This window comes from Arvicanthis niloticus, chromosome 21 (assembly GCF_011762505.2).
Source record: "Arvicanthis niloticus isolate mArvNil1 chromosome 21, mArvNil1.pat.X, whole genome shotgun sequence".
Lineage (NCBI taxonomy): Eukaryota > Metazoa > Chordata > Mammalia > Rodentia > Muridae > Arvicanthis > Arvicanthis niloticus.
In genome coordinates this window covers 38058235-38081785 of record NC_047678.1, presented here as the reverse complement: position 1 = coordinate 38081785, position 23551 = coordinate 38058235, and the positions used below count along the sequence as shown (strand labels likewise).

The 23551-nt window shown below is 44.6% G+C and overlaps 1 protein-coding gene across 3 annotated transcripts in view; it reads left to right on the top strand.

Annotated features, from left to right (window-relative positions):
- Positions 1–21389, top strand: part of LOC117693616 (uncharacterized) — a 159038-nt gene extending 137649 nt beyond the window's left edge. Inside the window, exons 2-4 of one of the 3 annotated variants that reach the window (XR_013105528.1) lie at positions 18986–19187; positions 19332–19463; positions 19563–21389. Coding sequence is in view for 1 of the 3 variants with exons in the window: in XM_076917311.1 (XP_076773426.1) it covers positions 19332–19463; positions 19563–19623 (193 nt within the window). In the remaining 2 variants the exon portion in view is untranslated. The remainder of the gene's footprint in view (positions 1–18985; positions 19188–19331; positions 19464–19562) is intronic. The other 2 variants (XR_004604454.2, XM_076917311.1) reach the window with 2 other exon arrangements.
- The last annotated feature ends 2162 nt before the right edge of the window (positions 21390–23551 follow it).

Genomic DNA, 23551 nt, shown 5'->3' with positions numbered 1-23551 from the left:
GGGGGGGGGTAGTGTTAGCCTGGTCATGTAATCCCTCATTCAGGCTGGGCACTCTTGTGAGTCAAAGAGGTAATGTTAGAAATTATGCTAGGGCAATGAGAATAAACCAGATCCTTCTGGGCAGTGAGTCTGTACAGGATCAATAAGAAGTGTGCACAGTGGCTCTGGCTTATGTAACTGAAACGTGAGTGCCGGCCAGGCAGAGGCCACTATATTAAAGTCTGCCCCCTGGTATCCTGGAGCTCAGCTTATTAAATCATAGGCCACCCCTCCATGTCTGGTTGATTAACCAAACCTAGGGATTGTGAGAAATTTGTAAGAGTGAAGTCTTTCAGGATTTGTAATAAATGACCAAAATTAGTTGAAACTAAACTGTAACGAGTCTGAGGTGTTTGCTCAACACACCCATGTTACATCTCACTACTTCACTGCAACCTTGGTTCTGGGTCCACAGTATGGATGGACACTGTACATGGGGCCACTTCACACAGCACCGAAGAGGGCTGCCTGAGATGTCAGCTCAGGTCTGGGACTGTCATATCTTAGGACCAGTGTTTTTTACTGGACATACAAACTTTCATGATTTTACAGAAACATAATGGGTTAATTACAGAAAAAAAGATTTTTAAATATTTTCTTAATGCCATTGTCTGCATGTAAGTTTTAAATTGTCATGTCTTTGGGTTGTAATGTGTTAGAATATTTGGTTTTAAATATTGCCGTTTGAGTCACAACTTTCATTTCAAAAAAAAATTCATTAAATGAATTTTGGCTCAAGATTAAGACACAGCTTCCAGCAGTTTCTGAGACGGCCCTCCCAAACATCTTCTGCCATTTTGTACTGTGGACTTATGCAAAGCGGTTCCCTCAGCATTGACAGTTAGATCATACTATCAATCAAATCTGAGATACATTGAAGGTACTCTGTATCCTGTGGTACCAAATATCCAGTCAAGATTGAACTCTCTACGTAAAAATAAAGCATTCATCCCATTAGTATGCAAAGTTGCATTTGTTTTAATAAATGATAAAAGCCAGATGTATACTTAGGAATCTATTTAAGATAAATGTCAGCATGGTTTGTTGGCAAATGTTTGTTTCTGTTCCTATTACATATGTGTGTGTGTGTGCGCGCGCGCGCGTGTGTATAGTTATTTCTACTTCTGCTACTATGTCTGTATAACTAGGGTCACATAAACATTTCTCAGGCAGAAACAAGTAATGGGTAGAAAGAGGTGAAGAAACCATGCCCTAGAGCAGAAAGACTTCAGCGGGACCTCATGGGTAAATATATCCTTAATAGTGCTATGGCAATGAAACATTTAAACACAAGAGAATAAACATGTTTGGTGAGTCCTCTGATGATTTGGGCTGCAGTTCTTATGGGCAAGGACACAAAGGAGGTGGCTGTCTTCTCTGGTATGGGTTTGTTCTGAAATTAGTGGGACTCGTTGAGCAATTGTGTAGATGTTAGCATCACTGTTGCATACATGTCTGCTTCTGCTGCTGGACTGTGGAAGAGTTGAGTGTAGAACAATCATCTGATTTATAATGGTATTTGATAACCCCATAAGTGTGTGCAAGCAACATCCTGTGGAATTATAGGGTATCTTGGCAAAGTTCTATGCATTTAAACTTTGTTCAGTGGAATATCTTTTATATAATTCTTTGTGTATCTGTTGAGTTTGTATGCACATATTCACGTGGGTTCACATGTATATATGCATGTAGTTTGCACATATTAATGTGCATTTATACATATACATGCATATGAATTTGTATGTATATATTTATGTGAGTTCACATGTATGTATGCATATGAGTTTGTATGTACGCATTCATGTGGGTTCACATGTGTTGAGAAGAGGTCACTGTCAGGTGTCATTCTTCAGGGACCATCCAGTCCATTTTGCTTTTTGAGGCCGAGTCTCTCATTTGGCCTGGAGCTTACCAAACAGGCAAGGGTGGCCTGCCAGCGAGCCTCAGGGGTCTGCCTATCTCATGCTGGGATTACAAAATACTTTTCTCTGTAGGTTCTGGGAATTGAACTTAGGTCCTTGTGTTTATATGTCAAGCACTTTATGGACTGAGCTCTCCCTGCAGCTCCTCTCTGATCTTCTTGATCAGTAGAACAAATTCTCTAGCTTACAAAGAACTCAAGCCTTCAAAGGACGCCACCAGAGTTTTGAGTTGGCACGATGATAGGAAAGTATCCCTCCAACTGAAGTGCAAATGGGTCTCGTTATCCCTGAGGGTTGACATAATACATGAGCACGGCCCTGTGTAGGGCATCCAATCTATACAGCAGTCCTCATTGGACCTGGTGGATCTACCCAGAATCACTCAAATCTCCCTTCCTTCCAACAGCTCTCATGGTCTTCTGAGTGTCATTCAAGCCTTTACTGAGATGCATTTCTTCCTCCTATGACTTATTTCCCGACTGATGGCTATTCTTTCATCTTTGCAAGTGTCTCCTTTGGCAGTTTCTCTTAATACTCACTTCAGAGGCAGATGATTGAGCTAGGATCTGAGCAGTGCTGAGTACAGGGCTTACCGTGAGCTCTGCAGGGCTGTGAGACTGTGAACTACAGAAGGGTGCTGGTAAATGAGGCAGAGGGAGACTGGCTCCAAGCTACCAGGCCAAATGCTGTGTGTGTATGTGTGTGTGCACATGTGTGCTAAGTGTGCATGTACATGGTATGTGTGTGTATTATATGTGCATGTGCATTTCTGTGTATGATGTATATGCATGTGCATGTTGTGTGTATGTGTGGTGCTATGGTGTGTGTGTGAGTGTGCATATATGTGTGTCTATTTTATATGTGTATATGTCTATGGAGCATGTATGTGTACATACATGGTGTGTATATATCTGGTATGTGATATATATATGGTTTGTATGTATTCGTATGTGTAAGTATAGGTATGCATGCACCATGGTGCACATTTGGAATTCAGAGGACAAGCTTGGGTGTCAGTCCTTGTCTTTTACCTTGTTTGAGATGGGGGTCTCTCATTACTGATGAATATGTTACATTACTAAGAGCCTGTTGTAACTCAGGTCTCTATTGCTGTGAAGAGACACAATGAACACAGAAACTCTTAAAGAACACATTTAACTGGGGCTGGCTTTTAGTTCAGAGGTTTAGTCCATTATCGTCATGGTAGAAAACATGGCAGCACACAGGCAGACATGGTGCCGGAAAGACAGCTGAGAGTTCTGCATCTGGATCAGCAGGCAGCAGGAAAAGCAAGACACTGGCCCTGGCTCGAGCACATGAAATCTCAAAGTCCACCCTCAGTGACACAACTTCCTTCAACAAGGCTACACCTACTCCAACAAGGCCACGCCTCCGAATACTGGCACTCCCAAGAGCCTGTGGGAGGCATTTTCATTGAAACCACTACAGAGCCTCTGAGGATTTCCTTGTCTTTTCCATACACAGCCACAGAAGAATGCTGGAATTCCAGATACAGGCTCCCCTGTCTGGGTTTTACGTGGCTCTGGGGATTTGAACTCAGGTCCCCATACTTGTGTGGCAAGCACTTTATTACCTGAGTGTCTTCCCAATCCCTTGTTTTGCTTTCCTTGTAGATATCCACCTCAGGGCCTTTATGCACAACAGGTATGCACTCTACCTTTGAACTTGTGGTCCCCTGGCTTCTACCTGTTAAATCCTGGCATTATAGGGTTGTACCACCACACCTGCCTAAGGACCTCTATTTTCTTTTTTGTTTGTTTGTTTTGTTTTTGTTTTTTTGTTTTTTGAGACAGGGTTTTTCTGTATAACCCTGGCTGTGCTGGAATTCACTCTGTAGACCAGGCTGGCCTCGAACTCAGAAATCTGCCTGTCTCTGCCTCTCTCAAGTGCTGGGATTAAAGGCGTGCGCCACCACTGCCTGGCGGACTTCTATTTTCTTATCAACACAAAGGCATCAGACGAGCTTGCCATTCCTGAATCTGTCACTCCTCCCCCTTCTCACACCGTGGCTTAGACACTGTAAGTTTTAATAACACAGCAGAGATTCTGAGCCTGTTTTTAGTTACATCACGCTGCAGTCATTAGATCTCGTGACTAAGTCTAGTCCTCCGCCTGTACTTAGGTAAGCTTCTATCCAGCTAGATTCCTCTTACTGTGCTTGACATTAATGGATGTTATTGAGAAGGATGAAAACTTTCCACAACTCCTACAGATCTTCTTCCACATCGACACAGAGGCATCAATCAACACGCCATAGAAATTTGAGTTTCCAACCAGCCCACTGGACTTCTAGCTGTCTCTGTCCTCTTTAAAACTCAGCTCAAAACAGTAAAATCTTTTCTACAGTGTGTCACTTTCTATCCGTGGTTCTGTCCAGAATTAAGACTTTCTAAGGAAAGCAATGTTAATTGGGTGCCTATGAAACAGCTTCAAATTGTTTAATTCCCATATTAAAATTTCACGGTGGCTTGATATCAACCACACCAGTGTCCGAACTGCAATGCCGTTCCCTATTGCATGTTTTCCGTTTATTTCAAAAATTGAGACACCTTTTTACACCTGCATCCCCAATCCTTTTCTTCACCTGCAAAGACTCTATTCATTCTCTGCACAGCTAAGTCTTTCCTGGCGTGTCATGGAAGCTAAAGAAGAATAGCAGGAACTGTGGTTTTGTATGCCCCATAGGTTTCTGAGAAGACTTAGACTGAGATCCTCTCTCTTGAAGGCTTCGGACAAGAGTCAAGGGAGGAGTGATACAGCAGACTGGTTCTAGCATGCTTCTGGATTAAGTCATGAATGCAAGGACTGCAGCTGGCCTGTTATTACAAGCACATAGCATCTCCCCTATATAGCTAGTTGTGTTCAAAAAACATGTATTACTTCTGGCATTTATAAAAATCCTTATAAAAATTCTGAGAGGGTGAGATTCCCTTTGCTCTCCGAAGCCACCCCATCAAGTCCTGCAGTGTTTTGGAGTCTGGTCGCTGCACTGGTGGATTCTCAAAACACAGCCAGCCAAGTGCTCTGTTTCTGTTTCCTCTTCATCTGCTCAACGCTGTAAAGAAATCTGACAGCTCCATTAATAAAATGAGTCTCCAGCACTTCAAGGCCGGCAAAGGAGTGATGGATACATGCCTCCTTTGCTAACCTTGGAGCATCTGTGGACGATTGTGTTAGGGAGCTACTGCCTTCTCCTCTGCTTTTACATGACTAACATCCAGGTTCCACATAGGCAGAGACAACAACGTCTTCTCTATTCACTAAATTCTTCCAGAGCTTCTTCCTCAGGTCCTGGCAACCCGTAGCTATGAAACAAATCCTTAAAGCTGATAAATGAGAAAACACTATTGGTTAGGCTACATTGGGCCCATTTAACTGATGGATCACGTGACAGGGACCGTTGAGCATCCTGCCTCTTACTTTTGTCTTACTCTTCTGACACTGGGACTTTAAGAATGACTTCTCAAAGTACCATTATGGCACCATCAGATAATTTACCAGATGGACTGGTCATTGTGTGATACAGCTGGGCAGGCCGATTGAAGGAAAGGTCCCTGACGTTTCTCACCACACACCTCACAACTCTTTGCTCTCTCTGCGTTAGCCATCTCAATGCTTCTGGAGAATCCTTCCTTTTGGGATCTGCCACATCAGTAGCGGCTCAATCTAGTCTCGCATTCTGCTCACATTCTGATGGCTCTGGCTGTGTAAGGAGGCTCAAGACCTGTAAGAGGCGGAGCCTAGCTGGTGGAAGTGGCCAATAGGATGGACCTTGGAAGGTTGCAGACCCGCCCTCTGCCTTCTTCCCTTCCCTCAGCGCTTCGATGTGTTGTGCCTCCCAGTACCAGGGTGGACTCAATGTTTCTGAAAACATGACCCAAGAGAAAAAAGATTCCCCTGTAATTCTTCCTGTCAGGTGTGAGAAGTAACGGATGTAATCTCCACTGGGTATTCATGTTTTCATTTTGCTTTGAACACACTTTTCACTATTCAGCCCATCAGCTTCCCGCCCACACAGGCACTTGGTTGGTACTGTAGTTTTAAAAACGTTTACTTTTCATATGGTCACTGGATGTTTTAAAATTATTATTATTATTATTATTATTTTTATTATTATTATTATTTAAGTGTCTCGGTGTTCTCCCTGCATGCATGTCTGTGTAAGAGTTTTGGAGGTCCTGGAACTGGAATGACAGAGAGCTGTGAGAGGCTGTGTGGGTGCTGGGAATTGAACTCAGTTCCTTTGGAAGAATAGCCAGTGCTCTTAACTCCTGAGGCATCTCCTGGATATTTATGGTAACATCCATTTCTTTCTCTAAAATTCTCCTGTCTCATTTGAGCCACTTCTCTTTCAAAAATAATGAACTTTTTACTTTTTGAAATGAAGCCTTATGTAGCCCAGGCTGTCCCTGTCCTTGTCCTTGTCCTTGAATTGGCTCTATAGCTATAGATGACCTTAAATTCCTAATCCTCCTGCCTCTGCCTCCCTAATATCTGGATTACAGGCATGTGGACCACCAGTGGTTATTTGTTTATTTATTTATTTACTGGAGCCATGATTTTATGGACCTATTTTGATCTGATAAGCAGAGTCATTATGACTTCCTTCCCGCCACACTGAGCTCACAGGACATGGTGTCATTGACATTGGACTCTCTTCCTCAGATAGATGACTATCTGTGTCCTTCACTTCATCTGCCCTTGGACTGCTGTGTGAGAGACAGGCATTTCCCTGGACTCTCTCAGCTTACTGACTAAGAGTGGTATGCCAAACTCCCATGTCTGTCTCAGTCAGGACTCCAGGCTATCAGGACAAAACAAATGTCAAATACCTCACAAAGCACAGCTCACAGTCCTGTGTGTGATGTGAATGTTCACAAAGTTTCGCGTTTCTAAAAGAAGACACTGAAACGGGCTGATGCTGACACAATTCCCAGCCCTTCCAAGTGGTGTCTCAAAGCTGTACGTGCATGTGTGAGCTGGCCAGAATGGCAGCTGGACTAAACCTTATAGACTAAACCTTACAGCTATACAGAGTGACCCCAGTACTATTGCAGAGCTATGCACATTCCAGCAAAGACATAAATAATCAGAGGGCCCACAAAGTCTGTCATGGCTCCAGGCTGCCTGTTGCTCTGTTTACCTTTCCCAATTTTAGCAAAATCCATGAAGAAGTGAGAAATCGGGAAACCAGAAAGGTACAGCAAGTATTCTGTGTTAAATGGTCACACAGACAGATGAGACAAAATAAAAGTTCTGATATTAAATTATGTTGTCTTTCCTGGGGAGATATAAACACAGGTCCGCTTACCCCAGGTAGGGAACCGAGGACAGCCTGGAGAAACAGTTTCACCAAAAAACAATTTGGTGAACCAACTGGGGTTACTTACAGTAACATTGGTAACTCGGAGGCACTGAGAAACCCAACCCTACCTGGGCTATAATTCATGAGCAGTCCCTGTCTGAATGAAGTCTGTCCCAGCAAGAGTTACCTGTTAGAGAACCTTGAGGAAGGACTTTGTAAAGTTTTGAGGGCTTCAAGAGACCTGTGAGTTTTAACTTCTGGCGCATTCATCATTTCCCTCTTTGAGGAAATGTCTTAATTTAGAGGATGTATCTACAAAACAGTAAGAATGGCCACAGAGTATAGGTCCAATAATGCATAGACCTTAGGGGCAAAAACACCTACTTAAAACAAAAACATCCACAGGTGTGTGTGTGTGTGTGTGTGTGTGTGTGGTGTGGTGTATGTGTTTTGTGTGTGTGAGAGAGAGAGAGAGAGAAAGAGAGATGTGGTATATGTGCAGTGTGTGTGCGCTTGTGTGTATGTGCATGTGTGTGAGAGAGATATGGTGTATGTGGTGTATGATATGGTGTGTGATGTGGTGTGTGTATGTGTGCACATGCTAGCAACATTGGCTAACATAGGTAACCTTGTCTGTGCTGATGAGAGTGTAGACTGTGGAATGACTGACGATGACACAGCAGATTTCTCTACTATGACACCTAATTGCTTCTGAAGTATTTGAATTTGGGGTGGTTATGTTTGATTTCATAGAAGAAATGAGGCTGGGAAGATGGCTTCATGGGCAAAGATGGGCAAGAACACTTACTGCACAAACATGAGGAGTCTACCCCTGAGAATTTGGCCTGGCCATGTGTTCTTGTAGCCCCAGAGTGGCTGGCAAAGACAGGAGGATTGCTAAAGCATGGTGATGGCCGGCCTTGCTCCACACTCAAGGGTATGTGGGAGACCATGTCATAAGGAGCTAAGGTAGGGGTGATGGAGCAGGCATTGCTGGCTTACACACAGATTCTAATGGACACACCCTCATACACATATGCACACATACCCATAAATACACACACACACATACACGCACACCACAATAATTAAATAAATAAATAGATAGATAAATAGATAAATAAATCAATATCAAAACTAAAGTGTTTTAATGAACAGTTCAATTTTAAGCAAAAACAATCTCCCTAAGTAAAGGGTACTGTGCAACTTAAGAAGTTAGTTCATGGGACCCCAGCTTACTCCTGAACATTCAATTGTAAACATAGTGTTAAGGTCCAAGAATCACTGAAGGAAGACCCCAGACTAAAATAGTATGCAAGGGCAAAGGGTATTTATTCTGCAGAAATTACCAGCACACTGGGGTCAACCATTCATCAAAGTGGCAGTGACTTGAGGAGCTGTAGGCCCCCTTTTATGCAGGGCTAGGGGAATTTTTCTAGAAGGGTTAGGTGACCTCTAATATGATTGGAGGGGGCAAAGCAGTGACGCGAGAAGAATTTTGATTGTACTATGGTTTCTCTGTTAGTTCTATTACGATCGGTGAGAGCTTTTAGAGTTTCAGAGACCAGGTCAGTTCTGGTCTTGTTATCTCTTCCAGCCAGGTATCCCAGGAGCTGACTCAGCTCTGGACTTGTCCCCTTTAAGTCAGGGTCATCGCTAACTAAAGGCCCATTGTCAGTGGCTCCTTCTGAGGAGCCCAGTATGCTTCCCAGGGAATCAAAAACTTTATTTCCAATATTTTTAGACCTCTTTGTAGCACTTAGTAGGACATAAATTCCCTCTTTCTACAAAACCATGCCTATAAAGCAACTTAAACCTTGTAACCCACTCTTATAATCTGCTAAGTCTTTTAGGTGGTCTTGGTACCCTGAAGTCTATGGCCAATGTACAAAATACTGTGTGGCTTGTGGCAGAACCTGAATTTCCAGGGAATATGGGACCATCCATGGAGCCGTGTGGTTCACTGACAAATACAGACATATTCCATGGAAGTGTGTACAGCAAAGCTTTGAAGTTCTACCAGACTTAGACATATAACCTCTTCAATTGAATGCTCTCTTTGGACAGACAGACAGTTCCTGTGACTTAACATGTTACTCTTTGTCTCCATCAACTTTAATGGGAATGCATAAATCTCACTGTAACCAGCTCCTATTTTAATATCTTCAATAGAATCCTGGTTAGATCTGCCAGCCCACAGAGTTGTGATTTCTACCCAGCTTCGTGCCCCTGTAGTGGAACAAGCTAAGAGGTCAAGAAATAGCCAACTGAGGCTCTTTTGATTTTCCAAGCATAATAATGAGTCCATCTCTCCTTTCCTGAAGCACCAAGGGAGAGCTGGGAGGTGCTGTATGGTTTTTAAGTAACGAGCAGTCGTAAATTTGGGCCATGAGTTAATTTTGCAAGTAACTGCTGGGATGTGTAATAAGTGCAGGGCATCCTGCCAAATGTTTTCAGATCCTGAGAATACCTGCTTCCCCTCGGGAAGAGGTTAAGGAACACATATCGGTAAAATAAGCATGGCAAGGCTGTCCAGGTTCTGAAAGATACATTGACCCTATCACACAAATCAATCAATGGTAATTAAATAGAGAAGGTGATTAAAGCAAGCACAGGGGCTTTAATTATTTTCTTTTCTCCTTTCCTTCCTTCCTTCCTTCCTTCCTTCCTTCCTTCCTTCCTTCCTTCCTTCCTTTCTCTTTTCCTTCCTTCTTTTCTCCCTTCTATTTTAAATTATAGGAAGGATTTGCCCAAGTAGTGAGAAAAAAAATGGCTGGCACAAAATTTCATGCATATTCATTAAATATTCAAATGAGCCCCAATAAGGTGGGTCTGTGGCTGATTTCAAGTTAACATTCAGTCTTTTAACAAATGGAAAGCTTGGGAAAAAGAGCCTCAGTGTGGGCCTTAGCAAGCCTGGAAGGGCCCTGGAGAACATGGAAAGGAGATAGATGACAGCAAGAATTAAGTGCTAAGAGGAAACACAATGCAAGACTGAAGGCCTGGGTGTGGGGGAGAGAGCTTAGAAAGAGCCCCAATTCTCAGAAACCTTCAGTCATGTTGATTTTTACAATATTATGGTTTGCCATGTGTTGCAATCATTCCATGTTGCTTTCCTTCAAGGGGATGCTGGATTTCTGAGTGTCTACCTTGACATTACAGAGAGACGCAAACAGTAGCTTCAGGGGTAACTTGATCTGCTTCCGTGAGTTGTCATTCCTTCTCCACACACCTCAAACATATCACTTGTGGTTATGAGGCAGGTTAGTCCCAGAACTATCATAGGGAAGAAAATTTTAATGAATCAAAATTGCAAATCATGGACTGGAGAGAGGACTCAGTGGCTGGCAGCACTTACTGCTATAGCAGAGGACCTAGGTTTGGTTACCAGTGGCCACAGAGAGGCTCACATGTGAAGGTCACTTCAAATCACAGGGATCCATGGGTATCTGCATACATCTATGTAAATAGTCACATTGGAGCACACAAATGCACATAAATACATATTTTATTAATGCAAGTTATTTTATACATTAGGTTTCAAAAAAAGAAAATTAATCCCTCAGGTTGTCTTGAATATAAACTATTATTTAATTTTATATAATGGAGAAAAATGGTTAGTGTTTCTCTTCCTTCCCTTTAACAATAAACTAAAATACAGCCACCCTCAGCCTCATCAGTCATGGACGACAAAAGTGACACCAGCCTGTTGGTTAATTTGGAATATATCGATGGGACCGATATAGAGGGAGAACTCTTAGTGAGTTCAGAGCTTAATGGCAACTAGAACGACGTGGCGCGCCTAGTGGGAAGCCAGAAACCCTGTCTGTGCTGTACACCCCGGCTGAGCCATAAGACCATTTATCTGCATGTCCATGTTAATGTCTGCAAAATTTATGCTTTACATTTTTTTTTGTTTCCTGGTTACACATAATCTTTACAACAACCAAGACTTATTTACGAGCACCCACTAAGCACCTTCCTCCTACAGTCCCGTCTGATTGAAAGAGCAGCTCCTCTGAGGTAAAATTACTAGCAAGGATTTTCAGCCCAGAGAGGGACTGGAACCCGGGCAGCATCGGGCTGTGGCATGACACAGCAGACAGTGATCAAGTGGCCTGGGTGTCTCTGAGCTCATTTCCACAAAATCCTAGTGACAGCTCGAGGCTTGCTTTGATTTGAGTCTGGAACAAACGGACCGTAGTCACTTCTCTGTTCATCCTTCCCTGTGAGGACATGGTGCATGCTGGGCTTGTACTCAGGTTTCCTGGCTCCAAGGCTCAGAATCCAGCTGTACTCAGCTTCTACAGAAACCATGGACCCTGAGCTCCCCTGTAGAATTTGACTCATGGAGGAGCTTGTGCATTGGGCTTGATTGGCATTAACTCAAAACCTCACAGCTGTCAGCCTCTCTCTCTCTCTCTCTCTCTCTCTCTCTCTCTCTCTCTCTCTCTCTCTGTGTGTGTGTGTGTGAATTGTGTGTATGTGTGTATATGGGTGCCTGTGGGTGTCTGTGTATGTACATGTGTATATATGCATATGGTGAATGAATATATGCATGTATGTGTATGTGTTGGCACATGCATGTCTGTATTTTTGTGCATATGTGCACATGTCTGAGGGCATGCTTGTGTGGAAGCCAGAGAACACCCTTGGAGTTACTGTTGAAACTCAGGCCACCTTATTTTAAAACAGGCTCTCTCACTGCCCGGGAACTGGCCATGTGAGCTCTGCGGGCTCCGTGAGCCCCAGGGATCAGCCTGTCTCTGCCTTCCCAGTTCTGCCTTCCTAGTTCTGGGATTACAGATGTATCTTTTTAGGTGGGATCTGGGAATCTGATCCAGGGATCAGACTTTCATGCCTGTACAACAAGCACTTTGCTGACTAAACCATCTTCCCAGCCGTGCACCTGCCACACATTTAATGCCAGCAATCTTCTAGGTTTTTAGCTTCTTTTGAAACGTAGAGACTGGCCATTCCTAGGCCACTGTTTGGACCAAGTGGCCATTGGAATGGGATCGTAGTTAAAGGAGTTTTACAATGCCCTGCATTTCCTTCATTTGTCTTGTTTTTTTTCCCAGACGTTTTTGTTCTGTTGATCTCTGGGCTAAACAAAAAAAATCTCTACTCTCTAGTGTTTGGAATTTGCAGGTTTTCAGTGTGGCATGGTAAGTAGGTCCCCTTTAACTCCTTGCTCTTGATATCTCTGGGAATGAACACCTCGAAGATGTGGCGGCTTTCTCGCAGGGCTTTTACAGAGAGAACAGTTCCCTAGCACAAGTGACATTTCAGATTCAAGGAGGCAAGCCAAGTCATAATTGGCCCTGTCACCATCTGAGGTTGACACTGGCACCTCTTGTGTTTGCCCTGGTTGAGTAATCTGTTTGTGTCTGAGGAGGCCACACACAGGCAGATGTGAGCTCTGTTTACATCCATTTTCTGCCTGGAAACTTGGTTCCTCTGGGTCACAGCTCTGAAACAACTGATGGATTGGAAATTTACTGGTACAAACTTGGTCATAAAGACTTCCCCGGAGCTGGTTTTGGTATTCGACCTTCACTTTCCCCAGGTTTCAGCAAAGGTGACTTCTGACTGACAGCCCAGGCGACGATAGCAGCTGCATGAGTGCCATGTCTGAATGCTCTCAGGACACCAAGTCATCCCCTTATATGGACGAAAGGACCGAAGTTGGAATTGTTTAAAGACAGGGGGCAGAATCTCTCAGCATTCTGTGGTGAAGCATGACCTCAGTTTCAGATGCTTGGGAGGCAGAAGCAGGAGACTAAGGCAAGAGGAGGGAAAGCAGGGGAGATACTTTCTGGTCTCTCAGTCTTGGAATGTGGAACAAGGGTAAGGGGAGAGTTAGGTGTCACTCTGGGTGGGTCTTGCTTTACTCCTTTTCAACTGTAAGTTATAACCCAACTTGGGAAAGAAGGAAGTGGGAAGATGCCCTCCCCATCCCAGGAGACTCCCTGGTGTCAGCAACTCTCCTGTCTCTAGCCCTGCCTAGTTCTCTGGTTAGAGGTACAAGCTGCCCCCATGCTCAGTGGTCACCTGGCTGTAGTTGTCTGAACTAAGGCCATCATAAATACCCCTCAAATGTTCTTACTCACACGCCCATCATCCAGCCCACTGTCCATCCATGCTCAGCCTGTCTTCTGTAGATGACTCTCTCCTGCACAGTAAACCCAAGGAGATGGCAGACGGAGACAGAGATGATGAAGCTATGGGATGGGCAGAGAAACCATTTCCACCCACAGGAGATGGAGGTTAGAAGCTGTCAGAGCAGCTGTGACTGGTGCCCTTGTGTGTGATACTTGGAAGTCTCTACTGCCAGCCTGATTTTCCCCCATTCCCTTCTTAATTCCAGCTTTGTTCCCAGTCAGTGTGACAGCTGTTTGCAGGTCATTTCTAAATGACTTGACCACTATTCTGCCTGCTTGTCATTGTGACTTCAAATTTCCATTCAACAAGGAAAAACCTGAGCCTGGGCTCTGAAAGGGCTGAACCCTCTATTCAAAAATTTCTTCTATTTACAGAATTACATATTATTTTCTTATTTATTTTCTCCTTCTTTCTTCCTTATCACATCTATCTGCCTACCTAACTACCTACTTACCTATTTATCTATCTTCTATCATCAATCTATCATCTATCAATCATATATCTACCTACCTATCAAACATCTATTCATCCATCTATCTGACTTCTATCATTGATCTGTCTATCTATCTATCTATCTATCTATCTATCTATCTATCTATTATCTATCTATTATCTATCTCTTACTTTGAAAGAGAGTCTCACATGGCCCAGGCTGGCCTCAGACACACTGTATATCTAAGGATAAACTTTGAACTCAAGATTCAAGATCCTCCTGCCTCCACTTCCTGTGAGTTGGAATTAGAGGTGTGTGCCAGCTTCCCTGTTCAGAGTGGTTTACATAAAGCCATAGGTTGTTACACTTTCTCCAAACAAAGCCTTAGAATATCTTTCAAGGTTCTGCCACATTCATGTGCCACGCATCAAGAGATCCTGGCATCAAGAGATTTTGGTCCAGGTGCTGAGTGTATGACATCCCATATGGCTGTTTGGTTGAGGTGTTTGAACCGGGAATGGCTGGGATGATCTTCCAGTGTTTGGTGGCCAAGCTTAGGGTGCAGAGAAAGCTGGTTGATCTCTGCTTGTCTGGGTTGTCAACCCTCAAAAGGCTTTTCCCCTCTGAGCATCAGTCTTACTGTGTTTAGAATCTCTAATCCTGGAGAAACTAGTTAATAAAACTTCAAGGTCCAGGGCGTCTGTTATAAACTCACTTTATTTTCTAATTGGGAAAAGAAACTGGCAAACAGGCAGGCCATAAGCCACCAGCAAAGACCAGTGTGTTTGTAGGCCACAGTTTTGGCATACAGCCCTGCTTGCTGTGGTTAATTGTTCCGTTAAGCTTTTCTCTTCCAGAGCAGAAGCTCAGTCAGGATAGGGCTCCTGTTTTATCTGCTCGAGGCAAGGCCAATTAGTACCCATCCCTGTGATGGATGAGCCTTGAGGTTCTTAATAAATCAGATGAGTCCTGCCTTGCTGCATAGGCCCAGGGGTCTCGGAAAAGATCTCCACATCTCTCAGGGGTGGGTTTCCATTAGGAACAAATAAAAACAAAACCAAACCAAACCAACAACAAGAAAACAAATAGCTCAAATAGTACAGGTGTTTGCCTGCCTAGCATGTATGAATTCTGGGTTTGATCTATTATAGCAGCATAAACTTAGGTTAGTGGTCCATGCCTTAGACCCAGAACTCAGGATGTGGAGGCAGGAAGATTAGGGATTCAAGGTTGTTTTCAGCTACTTAGTCTGATGCAAGTCTACAAAAACTCTTATGAAATGGAAAAGAAAGGAGAAAGAGGAGAGGAGAGGAGAGGAGGAAGGAAGGAGAAAAAAAAGGATGGAGGGGAAATAAGAGATCCGTTCAGCTTGTCTGTGAAGGAGTATCCTTCAGAAGCAGGCTAAAGAAGCATTCATGCTAACACAGTATCTGGTATGTGGCCTATAGGCCCCAGTGTGTGCCATGGTTTCTCATATCCTCGCTTGGTGCTGTCCCAGCTTTGGTTCCAGTATGTTTTCTGCATCACAACATTGAAAGCAGAAGCAGAGTGGCCTCCTCTTCAGAGCCATGACCCCCATGGCAAGCCTGAGGGGCCATCAGTCTGACTTCTGTGGACTCCTGTCTGTTGGCCACCATTGAATAAACATTCAGTTTGCTGAGTGGCACACAGACATCATGGAAAGTTCTAGAAGAAAGGGGTGACACACTCCTGGCCTTGAGACATCTCATGAGCTTACAGGAGAGACAGAACCAGTACATTCAAAAAAAGGCAAAAAAACACATTAAAACCCTAAGGTCAGATGGACTTAGATAAAATTTATAAATCTAATTAACATGCTTACAAATACCCATTCATGTATGCATATGTATCTCCATAAAGCATTTGGAAATGGTGGAAGAGATTACAGCTAAACAAACTCAGCTCTCCTCTAGAACAGCTTTTCACCTCCCACAGATGACTCTGAGACAAGGACTTGAAAGCAAGTTTTGTGAGAGACCTAACCTCCAGAGGACAGGGAAGAAAGTTAGGCTGAGGAGATGGTTCAGACAGTAAAGTGTTTGTTGGGTGCACATAAAGACATGAATCCAAGCCCCAGAACACATGGGAAAATCTACTCCAGGTGTGGCAGCCTACAGCTATAATCCCAGCACTGAGGAGGTGGTCACAAGGATACAGACAGACAGACACACACACACACACACACACACACACACACACACACAGAGAGAGAGAGAGAGAGAGAGAGAGAGAGAGAGAGAGAGAGTTAGCTACAATGAACAGCTAAACTCTAAGCCCATGGGGACAATTTTGGGAAACACTTTAGAATATTTGCCTTAAAATTATGCATTAGATTTCCTCTCAGACTCCCATCAAAGACTTACATATTCCCGGTCTGCCACGCCCAGAGAAGATAGTCTCTGGAGAAAACGCTCTTACAAAGAGGTGTTGTCATTAACATTTGAGGTAGGTGTGCCTTGACAGGACCAGAGGGATCTGGGTGAAGGGCCACCATCATGTATAGCATCTTGATGGATGGATGAGAATTCTGGTTTGCAAAGTGTAGGAGCAAATTCACATGTTGAACGAACAGCTGTCTATGGAGGCCCACAGCAGTAGGGGATGACAGAACCAGTTGGCTTCCTTACATAATTCTTCAGAGGGGGACTCATGAAGCAGGCCAGAGCAGAACAGTCTATCAGCAGAAGACTCGAACAGAGTGGGCTGTGAAGATCCAGGCTGTGCTGGCTTTTTCATTTTGGATGCCCAGTTAGCCACTAGACATGTGTCAGGCTGTGTGTGTGACTTTTCCTGGGGAGACACTAAGTGTCTGGTCACCAGTGACAGAACAAATAATTGATTCCATCCAAGTGAACCTGCACCAGTGAGTTTAGCCATTTACAAGAACATGGGTGAAGACTTTCTTATAAGAGTACGGCCAACCCAGAGGCAGCTACGCTATGGAAAATCCCACTGCAGCATGGGTAAGGGCTGTGTCTCTGGAGCTCCTTGTTCAACCTGCAGGCAGCCCAGCCGCAGAGACGCCTCCCCCAGCACCCATCTCTGCTTTGCTTTTACAACCTGGGAAAGGGGTTTTGTGAATCTTATAACTTTATGGGCATCCTGAACCTTGGAAGTTCCTTTGGTTTTCTGAACTGTATGAGCTTCCTCCTCCATCCCGAGAGGAAGTTCTGCTTGTACAGAACGGATTCCTAACATAAGTGCAGACAGTATTCCTCAGTGGGTGAACAAAGGAGGCAGTGGTGTGAAGTCCCATGGCAGGGTTCGCTTCAGAAAAAAAATGAGGCCTGCATGTTATCAGAGAGGGCGTAGGTCAACAGCGAGCATCCTTCCTTCAACCCTTGGGAAGACTGAAGAGGCAGGAAGAAGCCAGTGCACTAGAGGTCCTGTGGCTCCAATTGTTAGTAACCGGTGTGTGGGCTGGGAGTGGTCAGTGCCTCCTACAGGGATGAAGTATAATCCTCTCTCACAGTCTGTCAGATGCAGCATCTCTAGGGAGTCGACAGATGGGGAAATTGAAGAATGCCAAAGGCTCTTTATCACCGGATACCACGTGGTTATCAATGTATGTCTACAGAAGGCCTGCATCCTAGGAAACGTTTTAGGAAGTGCTTCCCGAAAGGACCTGTATGTGTCAGTCTTTGCCAACACCTACGGTTTATGAGTTTTACCTGACTGTTAGTTGCCCTCACAGATGTACCAGAAATTTCCTTAAGAGTACAGGTCAAGCATTAATTACTCATTATCGTATCAAAGCACAGGATGAAAGATGGATGCAGTGCTGTCCATCTATAATCCCTGCATTCGAGAGGCTGAGGTGGGAGGAGTGTGCACTTAGGGTCAGTCTGGACTACTGCCTCAAAACAACAAGCAAAGTCTCTAGTTTACGAGTTTACGTATGCTGTTGTCTCCATCCATCCTGTAGTTCAGGTTCAAAGTGAAGATCCGGAGCAGGGGTGTCACGATGGGGGAGAAAATGTAAAGCAAAGACATGACACTCGCTTGTGTTTCTAAACACTCAGTGGCATAGCTGTGTCTGTGGAAGAAGGAGGGAGGGATGAATCAGGCTGGTCCAGCCATGAGGACAGGAGGAATGGAGATAGGATTGAGACGGGTAAGCCATTTATTTGAACAGATGCTGAGATGCAGGAGGAGGGTGAACCACAAATGCAGCAATGCCAGCAAGGATCTGGAGAAGATAGGAAGGGAATTCAATGTAAAAGATTAAAAGATGAACCTTCTTTGCTGAAATTTTCAGTCACGACATCCTCGGAAGAATCTTGTCATTTTCAACACTAAAGCTATTACCCAGGTGGCGGAATGAGCCCCCAACATAGTAGCCACAGGGTCCATGTGATTACCTTGACTCAAAGAAACTGTCAAAATCTATTGCTTAGTCAGGGATGCTGCATTTTCAGGGACTGCGTAGCTGTAGTAACTGGCAACCAACAGGCAGCCAAGAGCATTTCTGGCACCACAGAAAAGTTCCGCAGTGGCCTATAACTGTCATGTGCTATCGGTAGCTGCATTTGTGTGCATGAGTTTCGACGGATGCTTCGGTCTCTGTGCTTCTGGGTAGTCTTTCCAGTTTTGATCCCAGAGTAGGTGACTCATCTTGTGCCAGCTACCCCATGTTCTGGGGACATGGGTTCTCTGAAAGACAAAATGGTAGCGTTGGGCTTTCCATGACTTGAGTCAGTGTGGGTGGGGGAGGGGGGAAGATCATGGGTAGAGCTATGTGTCCCTTGTGACTTGCACACTCCAATTTGTTGCGCTTCTGTCCCACATGAGAAGCCCAGCTGGGATAGAAACTGCTCCCATGTTCTGTAGGCTCTCTAGAATCAACAAACTGCACTAGACTGAACCAGGGGCCAGAAACAATGAGCTTAGGGCTTTGGAAACTCAGCGGAAAGCTGAGTAATGAGGAAACTGCAACTCAGAGTCTGCTAGAGAGAAGCCCATGAGGTAGAGATCCCTGCACCCCATCTACCCAGCCTTTCCCTGGTTGGCTACCCCAGGGCAGGGGGCCCAGGGAGAAACTCTTGTTAATTTCCAACTGCATTTTACTTTATTGTATAGTATTCCGGTGACAGAACCTACTAAGGAGAGTTGGGGCCAAGGTTATCCAGGAGCTGAGTTCTGAGTTCAGGTGCCCACGTGGCAGTGGATTGACGCCTCCTGGCCCTTCAGACCTTTGGGATGGCCGGGAGACCCTAGAAATCACCTCAAGTCTCCAGTCCAGGACACAGCTGCCTAGGGGAGTCCCAGGGAAAGGCGGCAGGTAGTGTATCCTCTCTGAGTTTTCTTCTCTTGCCCCCGCCCCCATCCCTCCTCTGTGTGTGTGTCTGCTATGTACGATCCCACACAGAGCAAGATTCCATGGAACACTGATGCCTGGGGATTTATTCTATGTTCTTATTAACAGAGATTGCATGGCCCGCAAGGTGACTGACTCCAAGGCGACCGCTGCGGAATCTAGGAGATTCCAAACCACTGGCAGTTACCAGCGCACAAAGCCCCTGGTGGAGAGGAGGCGAGAGAAGCGAGCTGGGAGGAGGTGAGGACCCATCTGCTCTGCCCTCCGCCCCTTGATCCCCAATTAGCATACTGTTTGCACCTGTTTCTGATGAACATTTCCTCATGTATCCTCCTGTAGGCCCCACTGCTTGGCTACAAAGTGGATAGATCATCTCTTCAGGTCTCCTGGAAGTGGCTGAAACATGGTGAGGGAGGTCACATCACTCTCAGGAAGGTGATATCACTTACAGGAAGGAATCAAGAAGCATTTACAGTGGACTCATGCTGGCATCCTTCAGACTGAAGTCCTGCGGCTCAGTCCTGAGTTAGACTGTTTCCTTCCCCTCCCTCCCTCCCTCTCTCCCTCCCCCCTCCCTCTCTCCCTCCCTCCTTCTCTCCCTCCCTCCCTCCCTCCCTCTCTTCCTCCCTCTCCCTTCCCTTTCTCCCTCCCTCTTTCCCTCTCCCTCTTTCCCTCTTCCTTTTCCCTCTCCCTCTTTCCCTCTCTCTCTTTCCCTCTCCCTCTTTCCCTCTCCCTCTTTCCCTCTCCCTCTTTCCCTCTCCCTCTCCCTCTTTCCCTCTCCCTCTCCCTCTCCTTCTCCCTCTCCCTCTCTCCCTCTTCTTTTCCACCCACCACCCCCTCTCTTATTTTTCTTTTCTTGGCTCAGGGAATTTTAGCCGGGAATTTCTTTAATAGGTATAATTAGGTGTAATTTTATTCCCAAATCATCCTTGTTTATGAACACGTTACTAGGTATCTAAGAGGGCCCAACCAGCATCACAACATATTAGCTGACGATACCAGAGTCTACTCTTAGAGTTCTTAAGTTCTGTTAATAAAAATAATATGAGGACCAACCCAAAGGAAGTACAAGGACATTTGTTATTAGCATTTAAAAGTATAAAGCAGGAGAAGGTAGAACTGTAAATCTCAGCAGCTGCCCAGAGGAGGAAGATGGAGCAGAGAGTGTGGTCCTGCAGCTTAAATTAAGCCAACATGAAGGTCAGCCATATGGCGGGCAAGCAGATGCAAGGTGGGGAGGGAGGCTCTGCAGAAAGGCCAAAGTGTTCAGGAAAGGCACCTAGAAGAGAGGTGGAAGGAAGGGGGAGCTGTGATTTTCTGGGTTGTTCAGAAAGGCAGGCAATCTCAGTCGCACAGGACTATCCTAGTGGGTAGGGGTTCTGCAGAGGGAAAGCATAGTATCTCATTAAAGGGATAATTATTCCTCTTATCTCTTTATAAGGCTTAAGGATGGTCCCTTAGCCAGGTGATTGACCTGCCCAACTGGAATGCTGGGTATTCATCTTAACCATTCTCTTCATGGGAAGGAAATAGTTTTCCTTTAATGTTACTGTAACAAACAGATTCTGTTCCCAGAGGTTTCCTGAATTGAGTCTCAGGTAGTACACGGGGCCATGTTGTTGGTCTAAGCATAGATCTCACCTTTAGGTTAAAAATGCATGTCCTTTCTGTTTCTCAAGTTTGGATTCAGGTCATGATGTATAGGAGCCACGTCGCTTAGCTACCAAAGACTCCTTTAACTGTGGATCCAGTCACAGTTAAAACACAGTCAGGCACGTGTTACAGCTGGGGCTCGTGTGCCTTGTTTGATATGAATGTTGAACTACAAAGGAACGCACACCCTGCCTTGAGATTCAGGTCCCCTCTGATCCTAGAGCTAGAATAATAGACAATGTTTTAAATATCAAAAGGGACTTTCAGATACTTTAAATCTTTTGGGCAATTTTGGGTGGTTTCACTATACCATTTTCTAAGGTCCTGTGGGAATAGGAGACCAACGACCTTACCAACTGCATTGTTCGGGCCTCTGTGGATCTGCCTGCCTGGGAAGAGTTAAAGCAGAGGCATGCCTCGGCAGTGGGGTGTGGCAGTGGGGATGTTTCTGTGTCTGTCCTGTAAATAAATGTCTGCCTTACAATAAAATATCTTGGTTGACTCAGCAATAAAGTCTCTGTCAATTTCCTGCCCGAGTGTGTCTTTAGTTGTTGTGTCAGAAAGTCTAGTAGAGACCTACAAGAGGTCTCTTCTGCAGAGCTCTCGGCTGTATGGAGTCATATGACTCCTTCACAAGTGGCATTAACACTCGGGGGAGGTGGCTCAGCTTGGTAAGGTGTTTGCCATTCAAACACAAGGACCTGAATTTGATCTTCAGAACTCGCACAAAACAACAACAACAAGTCCAACTTCTAAGATGGACACGATGGCTTGTGCTTGTGATGCTGGCATTGGGGAAGCAGACAGGCAGCTTCCTAGGGATCACTGGCAGCCAGCCAGTCTACCTCGTGCTTCATGCAAACCCATTCTCAATAAACAGTGGTTATTTCATTGTTAATGAATGACTGGCAGAGTAACTTGGGATAATCAGATGGCTTCAGGGTAGCTGCATAGGCCTGCTTGGTTATGGTCATTAAAAGAAAAAGTGAAGATCTATGGGACTTATGTCAGGAGATGTGACACTGCTACTTCCTCACCAGTCACATGGCCAGATGCCTCAGTTTCTCTTCATATGAAGTGGGTCCAATGCCTTTCATTGCTCATGGAGATGACGCTGTGCGTGGTGAGAGAACAACTGTGAGGTCCACACAAGCATAAGGACCTCAGTTTGGATCCCCAAATCCACTTAAAGCTGGATGTGACCATGTGGATCTATAGGCCCAGCACTCCTGCAGCAAGATGGAGAGTAGTCACAGGAGAATCCCTGGAAGGTCATGGGCCAGCTAGCCTGGCATATGCAGTGGTGAATAGGAGACCTTGTTCAAACAAGACAGAAGATATGGACTGAAGTGTGTAGTGTGACACGTGTGCCTGCAATCATGTGCTCATGTGCACTTGGAAACACACACATATGCACTATATGTATATGTATATGTATATGTATATGTATATGTATATACATATATATATGTATATGCATATATACATGTATATGCATATATATACATATATGTGTGTGTATACATATATATATGTATATATATTGCACAATACACACATACACATATATGAATGAAAATGACTTACTATGTACATAAAAATTTGGGGCACTACTTTCCCCATTTGCAACCTCAGCTCCATGTCATGATTATGGTAGGTGAATGCCTCCTTCTCAACCAGGGGTTCTCAACTTGTTGGTCATGACCCCTTTTAGGTCACATATCAGATATTCTACATGTCAGATGTTTTCATTATGATTCACAGCAGTAGCAAAATTACAGTTAGCAAAGTAGCAAAATTTAAGTAGCAGAGAAAATACTTCTGTGGTCGGAGGTCACCACAACATGAGGAACTGTATTAAAGGGTCAAAACATTAGGAGGACTGATAACTGCTGATCTAAACAAACACTGACCAGGAAGTCTCTTTCACCATGGAGACGTCATCCTAGAGGTGGCCACTTTGGAGGGCATTAGAAACATCTCTAGGAAACAAGTTTGAATATTGCCCAACACTCTATCCACATGTTTGTGATTTCAGAAGAAGCAAAGGTAAAACTAAGAGCTAAGGTTACCCACCTCTGTGGTGTAGCACATGGTTTTCTGGATTGCCTACAGCATTGCAGATACTGTCCAGGATGTGAAGATAGACAAGAGAAAAAAGCATTTTCTACTTTTTGCATTGAAATGCTGAAGGGAAGCTGTAGAGACAAAACTCGAAGTGTTGCGAGCCTTGGCCTTTAACAACTGAGCTATCTCCCAGCTCCCCTTTCTACCCTGAAATTGTCATACTGGTGCTAACAAGCTGATAACACAGCGGCTACCAACCTGCCGATCACACGATCACACACAACTTGTTTGGCAAGCCTCTCTCTCCAAAAGATATTTACATTATGATCCATAACAGTAGAAAAAAAGACAGTTATAAAATAGCAATGAAAATAATTTTATAGTTCACAGTCACCACCCCATGAGAAACTGTCTTGAAGGGCTCCAGTGTTAAGGAGGTTCTGAACCACTGAGATACTCATTGTGTTCCTACTATGCTGCCCGCTAGGTAAAATGGGTTAGGAGCCTGAATCGTTTCATCTTTGTAATGTCAGCATGGAGTATGTATTCCTGTTTCACGTGGGAGAAACTGAGGCATGGAGTGGAAAGGTAACTGAGACGATCCATCT